At 41.3% G+C, this 19,485-nt stretch overlaps 1 protein-coding gene across 6 annotated transcripts in view; it reads right to left on the bottom strand.

The window, feature by feature from the left end:
* The window catches only part of reln (reelin), a 395,806-nt gene that overhangs the window by 203,791 nt on the left and 172,530 nt on the right, over window positions 1–19,485 (bottom strand). For all 6 annotated transcript variants that reach the window (XM_062981720.1, XM_062981721.1, XM_008111538.3 and 3 more), the window contains exons 7-8: window positions 15,849–15,945; window positions 3,390–3,441 (exon numbers count right to left, since the gene is read on the bottom strand). In XM_062981720.1, the coding sequence (XP_062837790.1) occupies window positions 3,390–3,441; window positions 15,849–15,945 (149 nt within the window). The remainder of the gene's footprint in view (window positions 1–3,389; window positions 3,442–15,848; window positions 15,946–19,485) is intronic.

Genomic DNA, 19,485 nt, shown 5'->3' with positions numbered 1-19,485 from the left:
AAACCTGGCTGAAAAGATCCCCAAGGTACTGCTTTTAAATATCTTAATTAGGAGTAATCCCACTGCACATTATAGTAACTCGAAGCATTTAGTCTTGCTGAAATACAGCTATGTATAAGGACTGAAATGTGAAATTACTAGAAATTATGTGTCACCAGGGTAGATAGTAAACAAAAGCAGAATACCCTATCAGTTTTGAATTAAAGAACACCAGTAATAATAATTCAGAATGAATATGCGTATTTGCCTGAATCTATAGAAGCTGTGTATTGTGGAATCTGGCTCCTCTTTTTAGAGGATAATAACCATTAAATGTATCATTAAGATCACATATAAGTAAATTGACAGAAATAACTGCTTATTTCTAATAAATATAGAAAGCTACCAGTCACTTGGAACTCTGGAATCTTGTCTTTAATACAGCCCAGCAGTAATTTGAACATGTGGTACTACTTGAAACTGCATTTAACAAAATGGTCTCACAGAAATTATCCTTTCAGATACATGATCTAAGAAGCTTTTCGATTTAGCATGAAATCTGGGCCATTTTTGCTTAAATCCTTCATCATTATCCATTCCTCTAACTGAAATTACTCGATTCATGCCTGGTGTTTTGGCAGTGGAAGAGAGCTGGATGAAAGATGGGCATTTAACGCCTGCCCAGGGTGTTCAGTGTACAGCCTATTACTGCCATAACGTAAGGCACATTAGGACCTTGACAAATGATTTAAAGCAAGCAGAAACTAAGTGTTAGGAGCTGAAAGACACCACGATAAGCAATCTTCTTGGCCTACCTACTGCTGGACTGTATGGATTTAGGAGTGACTATCTGAACACTCCCTCATATTACTAAAAATAAAACAAAAAACCCTGCAAATAAAAGCCAGACAGTTCTAGTTTACTTTCCACTATATATGTTAACACTTAAATCTTTCAACATTTTCATTTTACTCATGCATTGCTGCCTATAGAGGAAGTGAATAGGGATGGAAAGAATATTTTTAAAAGGGTAAAGATAATCAAAAAATATTTCTTAAGTCACAATAAACCCTGACAAAAAAAATTAACCGATTAGAATCTTTGAAGTTGGGACTTACTCTACACAAAATGTGTATGTCGTTGTTTTACATAGAAAGCAGTATTTTCTACACATAAAACATTGATTCCTATAAAGAAAATGCTGCTTTCTGAGCAAAATAACTACATATGAAATTTTTGCAGGATAAGTCCCGAGACAGTTTTGAAAGACTTTTTCATAGCAGAAGAACTGCCAAAATTATTCATGGCTTCAGCTGAAAAGAAAATTAGCAAAGAATTATATCACACAAAGTGAGTATTTTCCCCCTTCATATACATGCCAGCATAGATGTTCTACAGGATTGGCATATAGCATAACATTTAAAAGCCAACATAGTAACATAATTGTTGCTGTTGTGGTGAACATAGCTTTGGTTTCACATTAGCAGTTACTTATTTGGTTACAAGTAATTAATTACTTTAAAAATATAGCCTTGTAAAAAAGACAGAAAGAAAGGAAAACCAAACTCAGATAGCTATCACTTCATCCACAATTGGCCCAACACAGTTTTGGAAATCCAAAGGAAATGTTATTTTTACATCAAAAGTAACAATAACAGAATTACCAGAATTCATAAAAAGAATGTTGTTATGCTTTTCTTATTACAACAGGTAAGATCTTACAGCTATTGTAATTGTAAAACAATTCTCTAAAGCTCTCCCTACAAATACTCATTGGGGACTGGCTATCTGAAGAGTACTTCTCAAAGATAGGGAGTCTTACCAAGTATAAGAAGCCTTGAGGTTTATACTGTTTTAGCTCTATTTTGTTTTTTATATACTGTACTGTAGGACTGATCCCATCTGATTTTGCAGACTAACCAGGGCCAGCCCTGATAAGTACTTGGGTGGTAGACTGTCAAAGACTGCCAAGTGCTGTAGGCTATATTTCAGAAAACTGGCAAAACTACCTCGGACATTTCTTGCCTAAGAAAACCCAATGGAATTCATGGAGTTGCCATAAGTCAACAGATGACTTGAAGACACACAAATTATCCAACTACACATCAATTAAAGTGGTCAGGGTAAAGGTAAAGGTAAAGGTTTTCCCATCACATTAAGTCAAGTCGTATCCGACTCTGGGGGTTGGTGCTCATCCCCATTTCTAAGCCGAAGAACTAGCATTGTCTCTAGACACCTCCAAGGTCATGTGGCCAGCATGACTGCATAGAGCACTGTTACCTTCCCGCTGGAGCAGTAGCTATTGATCTACTCACATTTGCAGAAGCTGAGGCTAACAGCGGGAGCTCACCCCACTCATTATGTTTGAACCACCAACCTTTTGGTCAACAAGTTCAGCAGCTCAGTGGTTTAATTCGTTGCACCACTGAGGTTAGTGTAGATGAGTCCAATGTTTATGAAAACTGAGCCACTAGTAAGCAGAAGTGTTACTGTCTCAGCCATGTATGTTGAGAATTTTGGAGTATTTTGGATGTTGGAATTCCAGATCAACCCGTATTTTAATGTCATAATGAATAGTATGAATGGAGAATGGAAAGCTATGTAGTACACCTAAACATATCTCAAGCCATCAATTTTCCTCTCAGCTGAGTTAATTAATTTTAATACTATTACTTTCTAAGTGACATAAAACAGATAAATTAATCAAATTACAACTCATTTCTAGAATCTTTGGCATTGTATTTTATTCAAAGTAGTGAGGGAAAGGTCCCAATGTCATTCTAATTGATAGTTTTCATTTCTAGTAATGAATTCCACAGTTTAAACACAACCCTATAGAGGCATGTCCCGCTAGAAGAATTATTTGTTAAAGATGAGAATTTAATTTGGAAATACATTTCTTGGATTCCTTAGGGGCTGCAGTCATCGTTGCTTCTTCAGAGTTATTGAATTATCTGTACACTAAAATGGTTTTCTTTCACACACTTAATGAATCATGTCCTCAAAAACTAATATTTTTCAATTCCTACCAAACACCACATTTTCTTCTTCATAACACACCACACATACATATGCAGTAATTCCTAGCAGGTTTTGACTAGCTTTGCATACAGTTTGAGTACCATGATACTTCAGCTTGATTTCTACAGCTATATCATTGGCATGACAGGAAGGATTAAAATGTATAATTGAAACAATTCTACATTACATTCTTGTGCAGTGAAAGAAATCAGACATTTCATTTCTCAAAACTTCTAAACATTTCTATATTTCCAGCATGGGTGAGTTGACTGATTTATAGCTACTTTTACTTATCTTTTCATAACAGGTATATTTTTAAACAAAATTATGAAGCTGAATTGTATAGTTATATTACTTTTTTAAAACTGAATCACCATGGAAAAACTTACCAATAGAAAACTGGAGTACAGAAGCTGTGGTTGTGTTAAGGCCATTAGTGGTCTAGAGAATAAAGGAAATAACAATTTTTGAATTAAACCACAAAAATTGGATGATTATAAGTTTAATGGAAATAAAACTACATCACCTCAATCTGAAGTTGCATCCACCAGTCACTTATAAGCTTTTCAGCTTTTACAAATATTGCTATTTTATCACATCCTTTGCTCTGATGGGAGAGCAGGGGTGTGCACAGACAGTAGAAATACTATCAGTTGCTAAATCCTATAATAAATATGATGCATAACAATTGGAGTGCTGAAATACAACTATACTTTACCACTCTGATAGCAAACTTCTGCTGCCCCATGTATCTATCACGCGACTTTGTTGTAAAGTTATAAGTTGCCTTACTATCCAGCTTCCATGAAGAACCGAAAGGGAAACTAACGTAGTGGGGTAAAAACACATTGTGACAATACTTCCAAACAACATAGCTGGGATGGAAATACATGGAAAGTCATTTCTGACAGTATGCAATCAGAAGTTATGTTTTTTAAATGTATGGTATCAGAGATTAAAAGAAAAAAAATCAACACCTCAAACCCCATACCATGTCATAATCATAAATTAGTTCATTGATTAATCAGTTAAAAACTAAAAAAAGGATGCTTGATCAACTAAGAATACATTACTGCTACAGTTGGCAAAAGATAAGAGGGCTACCATTGCATAAGTCTATCGCATACCATGCAGCTGTGGACAAGTCTTCATAGGGACCACTAAACACAGCGTCCAGACATGAATCAAAGAACACAAATGGCACTGCAGACTACTTCAGCCAGAAAAATCAGCTATAGCAGAACACACGATAAACCAAACTGGGCACAGAATATTATTTGAAAACACAGAAATTCTGGACCACTTTGACCATCACTTTGTCAGACTACACAGAGAAGCCATTGAAAACCGCAATCACATGGACAATTTCAACAGAAAGGAAAAAACAATGAAAATGAACAAAATCTGGCTACCTGATTCCTTTAATCAGGTGATAAGCCCAAAAAAAAACTAAGTTAATAAGCAAACTTCTGATTCAGAGAGGGCAGTCAGTTGTGTAAGAACTGGTTTTTGGTTCTTGGTTTGGCTGATTTCAAGCAGATAGGGTGGTGGGACAAGACTGCTCCTGCTAATGAAGGTGCCAGATAATACCAGTATTGTTCCTTTAATCAGGTGATAAGCCCCTTCCACCCTGCCCCTATATCCCAAGATCTGATCACAGATGATCTTCTTATTCCAGATTATCTAGCAGTGGAGACTCATATAATCCAGTTTAAAGCAGATAATCTGGGATCAGATCCTGAGACATCATAATCATTGGCAATCACTTGTGTCTGAGAAGGATGGCCTTCCAACTGTAGGCCTTGGCGGTCAGTCCGTAGGTGACTGTGGAGACTTATTCTTGACCTGCATGTTCTTCCACAGTGAGGATGAAGGGGTCACTGAGACACCAAAGTGACTCCAATTTAGAATGCTTGTCTGCTTGGAAACTAGATCAGTCTCCCCTCTGAATTAAAGATAAAACTTGCTGTTTTGCAGCGTGTGTTCTAAGTTTAGCAGGAATCAGTTTCGATAAAGCTTGTGGTTAGCACATCCTGGAGTTGTTGACAAGGCAGGATGTAGCTAGCTAACCACAAACTGAACTGGGGGATTTCCAGTAAATCTAGTCCAGAAAGGGGAACTAGAAATGTAGTAAACAAGTAGGGTATATATTGTCCGGGGCTGATTAGCTCTGGACAGACAGTTTGGATCAGCAACAGCCCATGTTGCCCTGTCTGTCGGTAGCTACCTAATAAAGGTGTTTTTGTCCTCAACTATTTTGGGCTCTTGAGTGGTGGTCTCATAGCGGCTTGGCGAACTCGGGTAATGTATAAATGTCTGGGGGACGCCCAAATCACCCCTTACATTTCTGGGGGCCGGTCCGGGATTTCGGAATTTTGGGATTTCTAGTGTTTTGCCAAGGTTCCGTTGTAGCCCACTCAAGAGCTGCTCTTGGGAGCAAGGCGTGTCCACTTCCCCTTCCGGGGTGCTGCGTACGGTCCGCGCCGAGACGTGCGCACGGCCTCTAAATAGAGGTAAAGACCGGTGGTTCCCTTCGCGGCACCCGAGCGAAGGAAAGGCGTGCTCTCCTCCAAAACAGAAGTTGTGAGACAACCACCGCTGGGAAAGTCGGCCGGCCGCCGCGGGACGGAACGAAAATTAGGCAAGTATACCTCTTAAAACCGCTTGTTGTTTAGCATTGCGGGGAGGGAGAGTTTTAAATTGTAGAAGCAGTTCGGGGTCCCGTAGGAATCCCTTGGGAACCAAGAGAACCCCAAAGGGAAGAGAGCTCTGGGAAAGACCTGCAAGGGGAATCCGACCAGGTCCGGAGGCAGGCCCTAGTAGCAAGACGTGCAAGGATGGTCCGACCACGGTCTGGGGACATACTCCACTAGGAAAATAATCTTTCACGTCCAGTGGGAAAGCGGAGGAAGACCGTTGATCTTCCGGCTGTGCGGGCCAGGGTCAAATCCGCGTACCCCAATGGGTGGGAAAGAATCGAAAGGGACAGGAGGGCCAATGACCCCCCTCCGATGTATGTTGAATAACTTTGAGCAATTGAAGGAGTACACAGCCGAGGCAGGAATGGTGCCTTGTTTGGAGGTTTGGATGCTGTGTTTGGTTTGGGTTTGTGTTTGGAGGTTTGGATGCTGTATTTGGTTTGTGTTTGTGCTCGGTGCACTGTTTGGAAGTTTGGATGTTGTGGATGTATACCAAGAGAAAGTGTTCCCAGTGAGAGTAGACCCTCAAGGGGATCTGAATACAGCAAATGGTAGAAACTCATTGAGGCTGTATCAGAACCTGAATGTTTGTGCCCTGGAAAAAGGGACTCCAAGAGTTCCAAATTTGAGAAAGATCTACCAGATGGAGCAGGAGCAGAATGAAAGTCCAGTAGCATTTCTAGAAAGGCTCAGGGAAGCATTCAAAAAGTTTTCTCCATATGACATGGATGATCAGAGGGATCAGGCGGCAGGAAAGATAGTGTTGAAGAGTGTTTTCTCTAGCCAGTGCAGCCCAGACATACGGAGAAAGTTACAGAAAGATGCTGGTTTGGCTCACTTGACTTTGGAAAGGATTTTGGAGATTGCAAACCAGGTTTATTTGTCCCGGGAGGTGGTGCAAGCCAAACGGGAAGAGGCAGCGGTGTCTCGTAGGGCCAAGGTTATAGCCGCTGTGTTAGGGCATGAGCTTGGAAAGAATAAATGCGCACGGTGCCACAAGCAAAGGCACTGGGCGGCGGATTGTAAGGTGGATCTTGGAGGAGGACAGAATAGGAAAGTGCAAAATGGGAGTGGAAGTTGGAAAGGAAGGAGACAGAACCGTGGAGCTGTTAACCAGCCCAATAGGGGTCCGGTTGCAATTGGATTGGTTGATCCTGCATTGGATGAAGCATGGGCTGGTTTTTCTGAGAGAAGATGATGAATTTGAGTTTCCAGGAATATCTATATAAATGAACAGAAAGGGAGCTGGGGCATTGTGCCCTACAAGAGTGAAAATGCATGATTGTATGAAAATGTATATGGCTGTTATTTGTGTGTGTATGAGAAGAACATAAAGTGCATGACACTATAGCTTATTGGAAGCTTTGCAGGCGGATAATAGAAAGGAATAAAGGCATGCAAGTTGCGTGTGTCGCGTGAGATAGAGTGGCCCTCATTCCCCTTCACTCCCCAGTGACTTTCCGAAGGTTCACTTGATCCTGTTTACACTTTAAGAGTTTGTGTATCTGTGTGAGGTTGTGCGAAAGGATCCAGAATGGGTGGAAGAATGTTAGTGTATGGCAGAAAACAATGGGATGACTGGAAGGAATAGAGTTATAGTTACAGGTGGTTCCCAAATGGAAATTGGCATCCTAATGGAAAGGAAAAGGGGAAGGCAAGACCTCCCCTATCCAGACTCAAGGTGTGTTTTGTGAGTTTTGTGGGACCAGTGTGGTTTTGTGTCATTATAACCTAAGATGCTTTGTTTGTTGCGTGTTCTTAGAACAGATAGTAGAGGAGAATGTTTGAGAGGAACTAAGGCTTTGTTATAGTTTTGTTTTGTGATAAAGGTTACAAGGTTTTGGGAAAAAAAGGCTCAGCCAGTGTTAAGTGCATGGGATTTCGTTTGGGAAAAAGGTCTCCGGAGGCTAGAGGTGGAATGCAAAGAAGCCATTTGCTCCATCCCTACCCCCCGGACTAGGAAACAGGTTAGAGAATTCCTGGGAGAGGCAGGGTTTTGTCGTATATGGATTCCGAACTTCGGACTATATGCCAAACCCCTCCACGAGGCTACCAAAGGGAAGTCAGGAGACCCCTTGGCATGGGGAACTGAACAGCAAGATGCGTTTGAGCAATTGAAGAAAGCTTTGATGTTTGCCCCAGCATTGTATGTATGTATGTATGTATGTAGGAGAACACAAAGGAGTGGCTGTAGGAGTGTTGACTCAGCCGGTGGCTTATTTGTCTAAGCAATTAGACAATGTGGCCTGTGGATGGCCTTCATGCTTGAGAGCTGTAGCGGCTGCTGCGGTTCTTGTGGAAGAAGTAAACAAGCTGACCTTAGGGCAGCCTGTGATTTTAAAATGTCCCCATGCAGTAGTGACTTTAATGGAACAAAGGGGACACCATTGGCTCACCAATAGCCGAATGCTTAAGTATGAGAGCATGTTGGTAGACAATCCACAGGTTAAATTGACAGTGTGTGCCACTTTGAACCCAGCTACCTTGATGCCAGTGGAAGAAGGAGAATTGATGCAGCATGATTGTTTAGAAGTGATGGATGAAGTGTATTCAAGTAGGCCAGATCTCAAAGATCTGCCACTACAAACTCCGGAATGGGTGCTTTTCACAGATGGGTCAAGTCGTGTGGTTGGTTCCGAAAGGAGAGCGGGGTATGCAGTGGTGAATAGCAATGGGGAGACCCTAGAGGCAAAGGGGTTGCCTCCGGGGACTTCCGCACAGCGGGTCGAGTAGATTGCTCTGATAAGAGCCCCCCCAATTGACTAAAGGAAAAAGAGTCAACATTTATACTGACTCAAAATATGCCTTCACCACTTTGCATGCCCACGGAGCCATTCATAAGGAAAGGGGACTGCTGACCTCTGCAGGACAGCAGATCAAAAATGCAACAGAAATTTTGCAACTTTTAAATGCAGTATGGGAACCAAAAGAGATAGCAGTCATGCATTGCAAAGGACATCAGTATGGTGAGGATCAGGTAACACAGGGAAATCACCTGGCAGACCAACAAGCTAGGAAAGCAGCAGATGAAAGCACATCAGAAGAAGCAGTTTTACAATTGGATGTTACGCCCGTAGTAGAGTCCATGACTTACTCTGCACAAGAGAAGGAGTGGGCCCTAGCAGAAGGGGAAAGATGGAAGGGTAAGGTTTTTATCTTACCCAATGAGAAAATTTATGTCCCAAAAGCTTTGGGATGGAAATTATTAAAGAAATTAGTAGACAAACCCATTTAGGTGCAATTGGAATAGCTTCACTCTTGGAGGGGCAGCTCTGGGTGGATGGCTTGCAGGCCTTGGCCGGAGCTGCTGCCCCAGGATGTGAAATTTGTAAACAACACCCTTTAAATCTTTTGAGTCCTTAGTAGTTGATTTCGCCGAAGATGCCAAGGGTCTGGAGTATTCAGGGTGGATTCCAACCACCGCTGAAAGAGTTGTAGAGGTCAGGCGTGCTTTGTCAAGGGATGCAATCCCTGGGCACGGGATGCTCTACACATTGGGGTGACAATGGCTCAGTCATTTGGTCACCAGGTGGCAGAGGCCCGCGGCCTTTGTTCACCAGGTCCTTGGGTGCCTAGCCCAGGTGGGAGGCACCGCTTGGAAATTGCATTGTAATTGACCCTAATCTTTGGGTAAAAGAATGAACAGGGCTCTGGAAAGAAGTCCAATCTTTGGACAGGTTGTTAACCAACATGTATGAAAGTACCAGGCTTTTGCCAACCTTATGAATTGTTGTATGGAAGACCCTCTCTGAGAATTAGACCTCTGCAATGAGACATACATGAATTGGGAAAACAGGAATTGATGAAAGAGGTCCAAATTCTGAATATGGTGTTAAACAAACTGTATAAACTTACTGGAATGCTGCGTTATCCCTTTCCCTGTTACTGCGCTACATGTTTTTCTCACCAGGAGACTAGGTTTGCCTGAAAGATTGGAAGTATGATCCCCTCGGCCAAGGTGGAAGGAACCACTGGAGGTGTTCGACCACTGGAGGTGGTCCAAATAACTCTTACTACTGTGAAGTTAAGCGATGTGGAGCCGGGGGTACATTACACCTGCATAAAAAAAAAAAAAAGGACTACACCACCAAAGACCCTGACATCTGGAAGGTAAACCTGCGTAAGGACAATCCACTCAAATTCACACACCCTAAGGGTCAAGCTACCAAGAGCTGCCCTGAAGAGGAGGGGCCCGAAGCTACCTAGAGCTAGCCCCAGAGGTCAGGTTACCTAGAACCGCCTTGAAGAAGGAAGGAGGGTACACTTCCGAGAGTGTCCCAAAAGACCGAATGGACACTGGGTTTTGGGTGTGGGGATTTGTGGGTTGTATTGTATTCTGTTTTTGTGCTCTGTGCTGTAATATTGAGGACAAACACAAGTGTGAAAATGAGGACACAATTATGCTTTTTAATATTGATCATGATGCCATTGGTGCAGGCCCAGATGGGTTGGGACAGAAACACGTTCCACCAACTAATTAAAGATATAGTAAAGAAGCAGAGGTTAAAGACTGCTGGATTTGTGCCCATAGCCCTCACTCTCAATATGAGGGTTGGGTCATGAAAGCAGGGCCACTGCTGGATGTATCTGGATGGAAATTGTTCACCCCTTGGACATATGCTGACCAAGAGGGGTTGACTGATTCGGCTCAATTTATGTTGGCCCATGATGATTCTGCACCAACTGCATCAGCTTGTTTGGCAAGATTCACAGATGGGATCTCAGAAATTGATCATAAAAAACTTCCCCCAAGCCAATCTCATAGAAGTAGGAGATTACCCTCATTGTAATCTCACTCTCCCTGTATATTATGACAACATATTCATGAGAGTTGAATAGCCACAGAGAGATGGTCACCTGAAAGAAAAAAAAATCAAGAAGGCAAGCTTCCTTGCCAGAGGGTGATGGTAAGAAACCACCTTCTCGTTCGGCACGATATGTGGTTAAGCCCGGGTCGGAGCTGCCTCGTGCAGCAACTCAGCCACCTGCGGCGGGAGGCAAGCCTCCACCACGACAAGATCTGGTCCGGACACAAGGAAGCTTCCCAATGGAATACCAAATTCCTGAAAGGCCAAGGCCCGGTATTTTGCTTGATAACCATGCCATGGGAGGATTGCCTCCGGGGTATTTCTGGATATGTGGGAAGTGGGGAGGTAAAGTCTTGCCTCCACTTTGGGTTGGTACTTGCACCATTGGTACCCTAGTCCCCACCAATATTGAGATACACCCGCGAGAGTAGCCCCTGCAGGCATTGGGCAACAGACCGGTGAAACAGGCCTAAAAGAGCTTATGATGAAAACGTGGCTATGATCCTGATATCTAACTGAGGGAGAAGGATTTAGAACAGGTTCGCTGATTACCTTGTGGATTGGGTGGCTGAGAGACCTCATCAAAATATTATTTGTCATGTTGCTAATCATGATTTTTGCCTTGTCTCTTTTGCCATGTATCAGGTCGTGCTTGAAGAGAAGTTCAACATGTTACATACAGCTGAATACCTTGGAATACCCCACTGTAATTGGACACCTGTGCAACCAAGAAATTGTCTTTCTTGGTTACATGAAAAAACGGGGGAATGAAGGGGTCACTGAGACACCAAAGTGACTCCAATTTAGAATGCTTGTCTGCTTGGAAACTAGATCAGTCTCCCCTCTGAATTAAAGATAAAACTTGCTGTTTTGCAGCGTGTGTTCTAAGTTTAGCAGGAATCAGTTTCGATAAAGCTTGTGGTTAGCACATCCTGGAGTTGTTGACAAGGCAGGATGTAGCTAGCTAACCACAAACTGAACTGGGGGATTTCCAGTAAATCTAGTCCAGAAAGGGGAACTAGAAATGTAGTAAACAAGTAGGGTATATATTGTCCGGGGCTGATTAGCTCTGGACAGACAGTTTGGATCAGCAACAGCCCATGTTGCCCTGTCTGTCGGTAGCTACCTAATAAAGGTGTTTTTGTCCTCAACTATTTTGGGCTCTTGAGTGGTGGTCTCATAGCGGCTTGGCGAACTCGGGTAATGTATAAATGTCTGGGGGACGCCCAAATCACCCCTTACAAGGACATCGGTTTCCAAATGGAAGACGGTCCCGGTCAAGGTTGGCTTGATGCCCCTTCCTCTTGATGCATTTCTCCCTTTAGTCCTCCATTTGTGCCCCTTTGAATTCTACAGCACTATTGTAACAGTTGACCTCCTGTTATAATGCTCAAGGGCCAGGGCTTCCCAGTTCTCAGTGTCTATGCCACAGTTTTTGAGGTAGGCTTGAAGCCCATCTTTAAATCTCTTTTCCTGTCCACCAACCTTCCATTTTCCATTCTTCAGTTGGGAGTAGAGTAACTGCTTTGGGAGACAGTGATTGGGCATTCGGACAATGTGGCCAGTCCAGTGAAGTTGTTGGTGGAGAATCATCACTTCAATGCTGGTGGTCTTTGCTTCTTCCAGCATGCTGACATTTTTTCCGCCTGTCTTCCCAACAGATTTTCAGGATTTTTTGGAAACAATGCCGATGAAATCATTCCGAGAGTTGAGTGTGACATATATAGTCAGTCCAGGTTTCGCAGACATATAGCAGGGTTGGGAGGACAATAGCTTTATAAACAAGCATCTTGGTCTCCCTACGAATGTCCCAATCCTCAAACACTCTCTGTTATTAAAAACGGTCAACATTTGCTAAATCTATACCATTAAGCTGTATTTCTGGCATTGCAGAGGGATTGGCTGGTGCCTGTTGAAAGAGCACTTTGGTTTTCTTGATGTTCAGTGAGAGGCCAAGCTTTTTGAATGCTTCTGAAAAGGCGTTTAGAGTGGCTTTTAGGTCTTCTTCTGAATGAGCCCAGATCAGATTATCACCACCATACTGGAGTTCTATAACAGATATTGTGGTGACCTTAGTTTTGGCTTTCAGTCTGCTAGGTTAAATAGCTTGCCATCTGTCTAACAGAGGATTTCCACACTGGTGGGAAGCTTCCCATCAACAAGGTGCAGTATTATAGCGATGAAGATGGAGAATAAGGTTGGGACAATAAATCATCCCTGTTTGATACCTGATTCCACCTTAAATGGGTCACTTTGGGAGCCATTGCTGTCTAAGACTGTTGTCATTATGTCATCATGGAGAAGCTGCAGGATGTTCACAAATTTGTCAGGGCATCCAATTTTTTTGGAGGATGGTCCAGAAAGCACTGCAATTCACTGTGTTGAATGCCTTTGTGAGGTCCATGAATACCATATACAGAGGCTGGTTTTATTTCCTGAATTTTTCTTAGAGCTGTCGGGATGGCCGCCATTCAATAGATTCCACATTTTGTTCTTTCCCCCTTTTAAAAAAGGGTGATGATGGTGGCATCTTTGAAGTCTGCTGGGATTTTCTCGGTTGCCCACACATTTTGAATGAGTTGGTGGAGTTGTTGTGTCAGCTAAGGTCCACCCCCTTTAAATATTTCAGCAAGGATCCCATCAGGTCCTCTGGTTTTGTTGTTTTTTAGTTGGCTGATGATTTTGCTGACTTCCTCCAAACTAGATGGTGCTGCAAGCTCATCCCTGGGATATATGGCAATGCAGAAGGGGCCACTATGTTTGTTTTGGAAGAATAACTGGCACAGTGTTTTTGATTTAAATTAAGCCACCTTTATTTTCTGCTATGTTATTCTAATGTTGCTATATTACACTTCAAATTTAATTAATTTAAACCAGGGGCAGACAACTATGGCCCCACAGGTATTTCTGGTTTACAACTCCAAATAACCATAATCAACAGAACAAATGGAAATGGATATTGGGTGATGCAATATAATCAACTGCTGAAGAGCTACATTTGACCACCTCTAGTTTACATTGCACTATTTCAATGTATTTACCAATTATCCTAGTAAACTGGGTTAGTTTGTTCACTTAATGAGAATTCACAAGTGATCTTTTCTAGGAAAGGAAAGTTTTTATACATGGAAGGGTATTTAAATTGTAATGTTGTAAATGAAATGCTAATATGCATTTCAATATTATATTGTGCTTGAAATATTTATGATTTTATCTTCTTTTGTTATGTGTGTTATATTCCAGAAAAGTGGAATGGCAAACAACTTCTTACCTAAGAACACATATGCAATGGATGGGATTTGCCATAGGTTGATTCAAGCTAAAGGGCGCATACACACAGAGCTGTGTATTGATTGATTTACTGTTATTCTGAGTGGCATAATTTGGAAAAGATTTTTCAGTAATGGCCTCATTCTTTTTTGTAGAATAGAAATTTGCCATATTGCAATGAGACATTCACTACCTTTATCCTGCTAGTCCCCTATGGCTGCTTTCAGGAGTCAGAAAGGGCATGGGTTCAGTATATGTATGAGGGCACTCACATCTCCAGTAAACCTATCCCCATCCACTGGTTGATTAATTAAAATGTACTCAATAACATGGAGCAATCATATGATTAATTTACATCCACTGGACTTGCATCATTTACAGCAGTGTGGTCCAACTTGCGGGCTGCGAGCCACATGTGGCCCACCAATTCATTTTTTTGCCCTTCTTATTGGAAAATATTTTAATTTAACATTTGGAAAAAATTGTTTACCCTTCTTACTGCTTTAAGTTTTTAAGAAACATTTTCTTTCTGGAATAAGTCTGGCCCTCACATTCCTATACTAAAGTTTGATTGGCCCTAGGGTAACTAAAGGTTGGATCACACTGATTTGCAGCATCCAAGTCAGAGTGTATCTAAGTGATTCTAGCTACCAAGTGTTGTGTGAATTCAGAGAAGAAGATAGTGATTTGCCCATGCCAATAAAACTACAGAAAGTTCCTCCACATCCATCATCTCACCCAGCACAGAAATCCAGGCCCAGTGTATCTTGCAGCATGGTACCTGGTCTTTACCTGAGGTCATAATGGAGAACATGAAATCCCACCTGAGTGCCCTCAGGGTGGAGTCCCCAGCACAATAAGTTGGGGGACTACAATACAACTGCCAAGACCACCGTTGCCACCCCAAAAACGTAAGTGTGGACCAACCACTTTTACTTGCTGCTCCACAGAGAAGTCATGCAGACATTAAGAGAGATTAGCCAGACACACCCGTTTTACAAACCATGCCTCCATAATGGAAGCCAAGTTGCATGCGTGTCAAGATCAGGTCCTGGATTTTCCATTTACTGAACTAGTATTAAGCAGTAAGATTTTCTGTCTGGAGTGGAGGTCTATCATCAAGGTTGTTGGAAGTGGGAGATAGCTTGTATTCAACCAAAATTCTTTTTAAATTAAAATTTGTATTAAGGCAGATTAAATCAAAACCTACATACAAACATACAAAAAACAAAACATAAATAAAATATTAAAATAATGTTTCTAGAATAATACCATTACATCCTAAACATCGAAAAAACAATAACGTCAAACTACAAACAATCTACATTATCTTATCTAAGGGCTTTTACATTCTTTCCCTTCTCTCATGAAAAATTTCCTGCCTCCCCACTCCGTATCTTCCTGTTCCTGGTTATTTGACCAAAAACTATTTCACCTTGTTTGGCAAGTTTCCATTAAAAAGGAAATCCAACAGTCATCGATACTCATTAAGTACAGATGTTAAGTATATCTGTTAAGTTTGAAAATAAATATTATTAACTCATATATTATATGTAGTTGTGAAAAAATGAGTTAACCTGGCTGACACTTTCTCCAAAATCTTTGACCTAATTTTTCATAGGGTTCATGAGTGGAGTTAGCAATTTTAGTGGAAAGGGTTTTGTTGGTGCTCACTTCATGACAGCAATTGTTACAATGGTACACACCTTTCCCTTCTTAAAAAATTATATTCTACTATTAAATAGCTCATCCTGGGTTGATGCCAGCAATACCCTTGTGGTGCAGGTGATTAATTCTACTTCCCAAGCCTCTTGGCTTGAATATTGAAGCAAAACAAGAAAAAAAACCAGAGCATTTAAAGCAATTAAATCTAAAAGGCAAAAATTTGGAAGAGTATCTTGGAATGGAATGAGATTTCACTATTTGAGGAGATACACAAATAAGTCAGAGGGCCAAGGAAAGGAGGCAGAACCATGTTATGTTGAAAGTGAAAATATAAAACAAATTGAAAAGCTCTAAACAGAAAAAATGAAACCTCACAGATAAGTTAAATTAGGAAACAGTCACTTACCAATTCTCTTGGCCCGTATGGCTCACAGAAAGTGACAGCACTGCCATGCATAATTACACCACACTGGTTTCCAACCTCGCAATTACTACATTCAAACCTGTAGGAAAACAGAGCACAGTCAACTTGAAAGTGCTGAATAACAAATGAGAGATTCCCAACATTCTGACTTTCAGAAGGAAGGGTCTGTTTGAGAATTAAAAGTTAACGAATAAATTACCATCCAAATCAGAAGCATTGTTTGGCTTTCAAAAACCCAGAGTATTTCACTATGTCCCAACTTCCATATAAAACATATTTTGTAATATAGTTTAAATAAGTGAACAGTTTTTAATGACATCAATACCATGGTTTTCAAATATGAGAAATAACTGTGTTGTATTGTAGTCAGAAAAACTTTATAAATATTATGCATTTCAGACATTAAAATACTGTAAGTAGGGCAAAAACCTGGCACATCAATCCTCACATCAGTATGAATATGAGTAGCAAAAATAGCAAAACAATCCTATTATCAACCTGGCTTCTTGCCTTGATTGTTTTTTTTTTAAAGCCCTTGTGATAATTCCAGTTCTTTTTGCTCAGACTAACTGTGCTACTAGTATTCTCCTATTTATCATGCATTAAAAGTGTGCCGAATGTATACTGTGTATTTAGAGATAGAGGAAATTCTGCTTGACGTCCATTAAAAAAACAAAAAACAAAGCCCCAGCTGAATTCACATTTCCTGGACTGATGCTAATAACAATTAAAATCCTTTAATAATTACATTTGCAAAAAAAATAAATAGGGATAATGCACACAAACACAATATGGATTTCCTTATTGTTGTTTTAAACTTATAGACTGGTTTAGAAATTAGAGGAAGAGAATTTATTACTGAATAAGTACAAAGTGAAAAGGAATTCATTTTATGTGTATCCCACAGAAAGCTATGCTGAGCTTGGTTTCTGCAACATCCCAGGCATCTATCCATGAAAGGGAGGTTGCCTCCGAATATGCATTGAGTACATTTGAATATATAGGATAAGCTATATTCTATCTTGCTTCAGCTTTTCTTCCAAGATATTTCTACAATTTTCCCTTTACTAATCTGAATGCTAATTCAAGTCGTACATTGTTCAAAAATATACATACATGTTGAAGAAGAGTAGCCACACTCCTTAAAAAGAGTTTTGCACCACCTTAAAATGAGTTCTATTTGCCCAAAATGTTTGTGAACTTTATTTCTGAATAACTGCCTAAAGACCTATGTAACTTCACCAGTACTTCTGGTTATCCAACCTACCGTATTATCTGACATGCCTGGCCGGCCCTTTGGAGAAGCCCGGTGCATGCTGCTAGGCAGCAACGCACCCAGGGCTCCCCTAAACTGGCTTGCTGGGAGGAATAATAGGGCCTCCCTATTATCTGTCAGTTCCGATTATCCGACATTCGGCCCACCTGTTTCGGTTGAATAACCGGAACTCCACTGTATATTCAACTTGAGCATCTCTTAATCTTTATTTCATGCACAAACTTTATTTCATGCACAAAATTATTAAAATCTATCTATATAATAAAAGTCAGTGTATGTATGTATGTATGTATGTATGTATGTATGTATGTTCGTGGGTATGTGGCAGCTTTCCGATTGGCTCCCACTTTCACAGGCCACACAAATGATGGACCTGGACCAAACTTGGCACACATAGCCCCCATAACGCACTTTATATCCTGGTGCAGTTTGGGGGAGGATGGACCACAGATGATGGGATTCACAGTACTTTCCTTTGCTTCGGCTCCCACAGACCACTGCGGCCTCGACCAATGATCCATCAGGACCAAACTTTGCACACAGAGCCCCCATGACCCACTTTGTGTCCTGGTGCGGTTGGGGGGAGGATGGGCCACAGATGATGGGATTTGCAGTACCTTCACTCACTTCCAGAGATCACAGCAACTCCCATGAATGATGGATCAAGACTAAACTTGACACACATACCCAACGTGGACCACTTTATGTCCTGCTGAAGTTTGGGGGAAGACAGGTTGCACATAATGGGATTTTCAGTACCTTCACCCATTTTGCCTTCGACAGACCACTGTGATGCCCACAAATGACGGAACTGGACCAAACTTAGCACACAGAACCCCCATGGTCTACTTAATATCGTGGTGTGATTTAGGGGAGGATGGACCATGGATGACGGGATTTGCAGTAACTTCACCGAATTCAGTTCTCACAGGCCACTAAATATCCTATGACTTACAGACCTGGACCAAACTTGGGAAACAGATGCTCTATGGCCCACTGTATGTCCTGGTGTGGTTTGGGAGAGGACAGACCATGTATGATGGGATTTGCAGTACCTTCATCCTATTCAGCTCCAACTTTTACAGACCACTGCGACCCACACAAAGGATAGACCTGGACCAAACTTGGTACACAGACTCCCCATGACCAACAGAACATTCTAGAGATGTCTGGGGGGAAATTGGCCTTGCTTTTTCAGAGTTATAGTTAACCTGCAGCCAGAGAAACTGTGAATCCCACTGACAATTGACCGGCACCAAACTTGGCACAGAGAAGCCCCATGACCAACATACTGCAGGAGTTTGTAGGAATTGACCTTGATTTCGGGAGTTGTAGCTCACCCTTATCCAGAATGCACTGAACCAGCCAAAGTCAGATCTGGACCACACTTGACACATAGCCCCAACATGACCAACTAGGCCTACAGGCAGGGTTAGGGGGTGATTGACCTTGGCTCTGGGAGTTGCAGTTCACCACAGAACACTGAACCCAGCTGACATCGGATCTGGACCAAACTTGATACACAAACCCAACATGGCCAACTGTGCATACAGGCGGGGTTTGGGTGTGATTGACCTTGGCTCGGGGAGCTGTAGTTCACCTTTATCCAGAGAGCACTTAACCCAGCCAACATCGGATCTGGACCAAACACAGACACAACATGGCCAACTTTGGATACAGGCGGGGTTTGGGGAAGATTGACTCATGATTTTGGGAATTGTAGTTCACCTGCATCCTTATGCATTTTCCAATGGGAGCATTAATAAAAAAACAAAAGTAAAGACTGAGTTTTTCCTAATAAATACTGTTACACATTATCAAACCGATAATACCAAATACCCCAAAACAAATAATGCCTTCTTCTAATAACCCGGGCACCGCCAGGTCCACAAGCTAGTATTATATAAAATTACCTTCAGACAATGTATATAAGGTGTGTATGAAATGTAAATGAATTTTGTTTTTAGATTTGGGTCTCATCTCCAAAATATGTCATTATGTATGTACATGCAAATACAGATATTCTAAAATCGGCATGGGGGGATAACATCCAAAACACTTCTGGTTCCAAGCATTTAGGATAAGTAAGAGATATTCAACCTGTACTTTCCTTTATGTCAAACTCTTGGTTGGGTACCATATCTTGCAGAGTACTGAATTAAATTAATGACAATAATTCAAAATTTGGCACAAATGATGGTGTAACTAAAGACTTGGCTTTTATTTTCTTTTTTCACAAACCTAGAATTTGAATGACTGGTATTCTTGACTTCCTAAATAGTACCTAGTAAATAGTACCTAGTAAGCATAGACAAATATGAAACAATTCCCTGCTGAAATAAT

This window comes from Anolis carolinensis, chromosome 5, assembly GCF_035594765.1.
Source record: "Anolis carolinensis isolate JA03-04 chromosome 5, rAnoCar3.1.pri, whole genome shotgun sequence".
In the NCBI taxonomy this organism is placed as follows: Eukaryota; Metazoa; Chordata; class Lepidosauria; order Squamata; family Dactyloidae; genus Anolis; species Anolis carolinensis.
The sequence above is the reverse complement of the archived record's forward strand: the minus strand, read 5'-3'. Positions and strand labels throughout refer to the sequence as shown.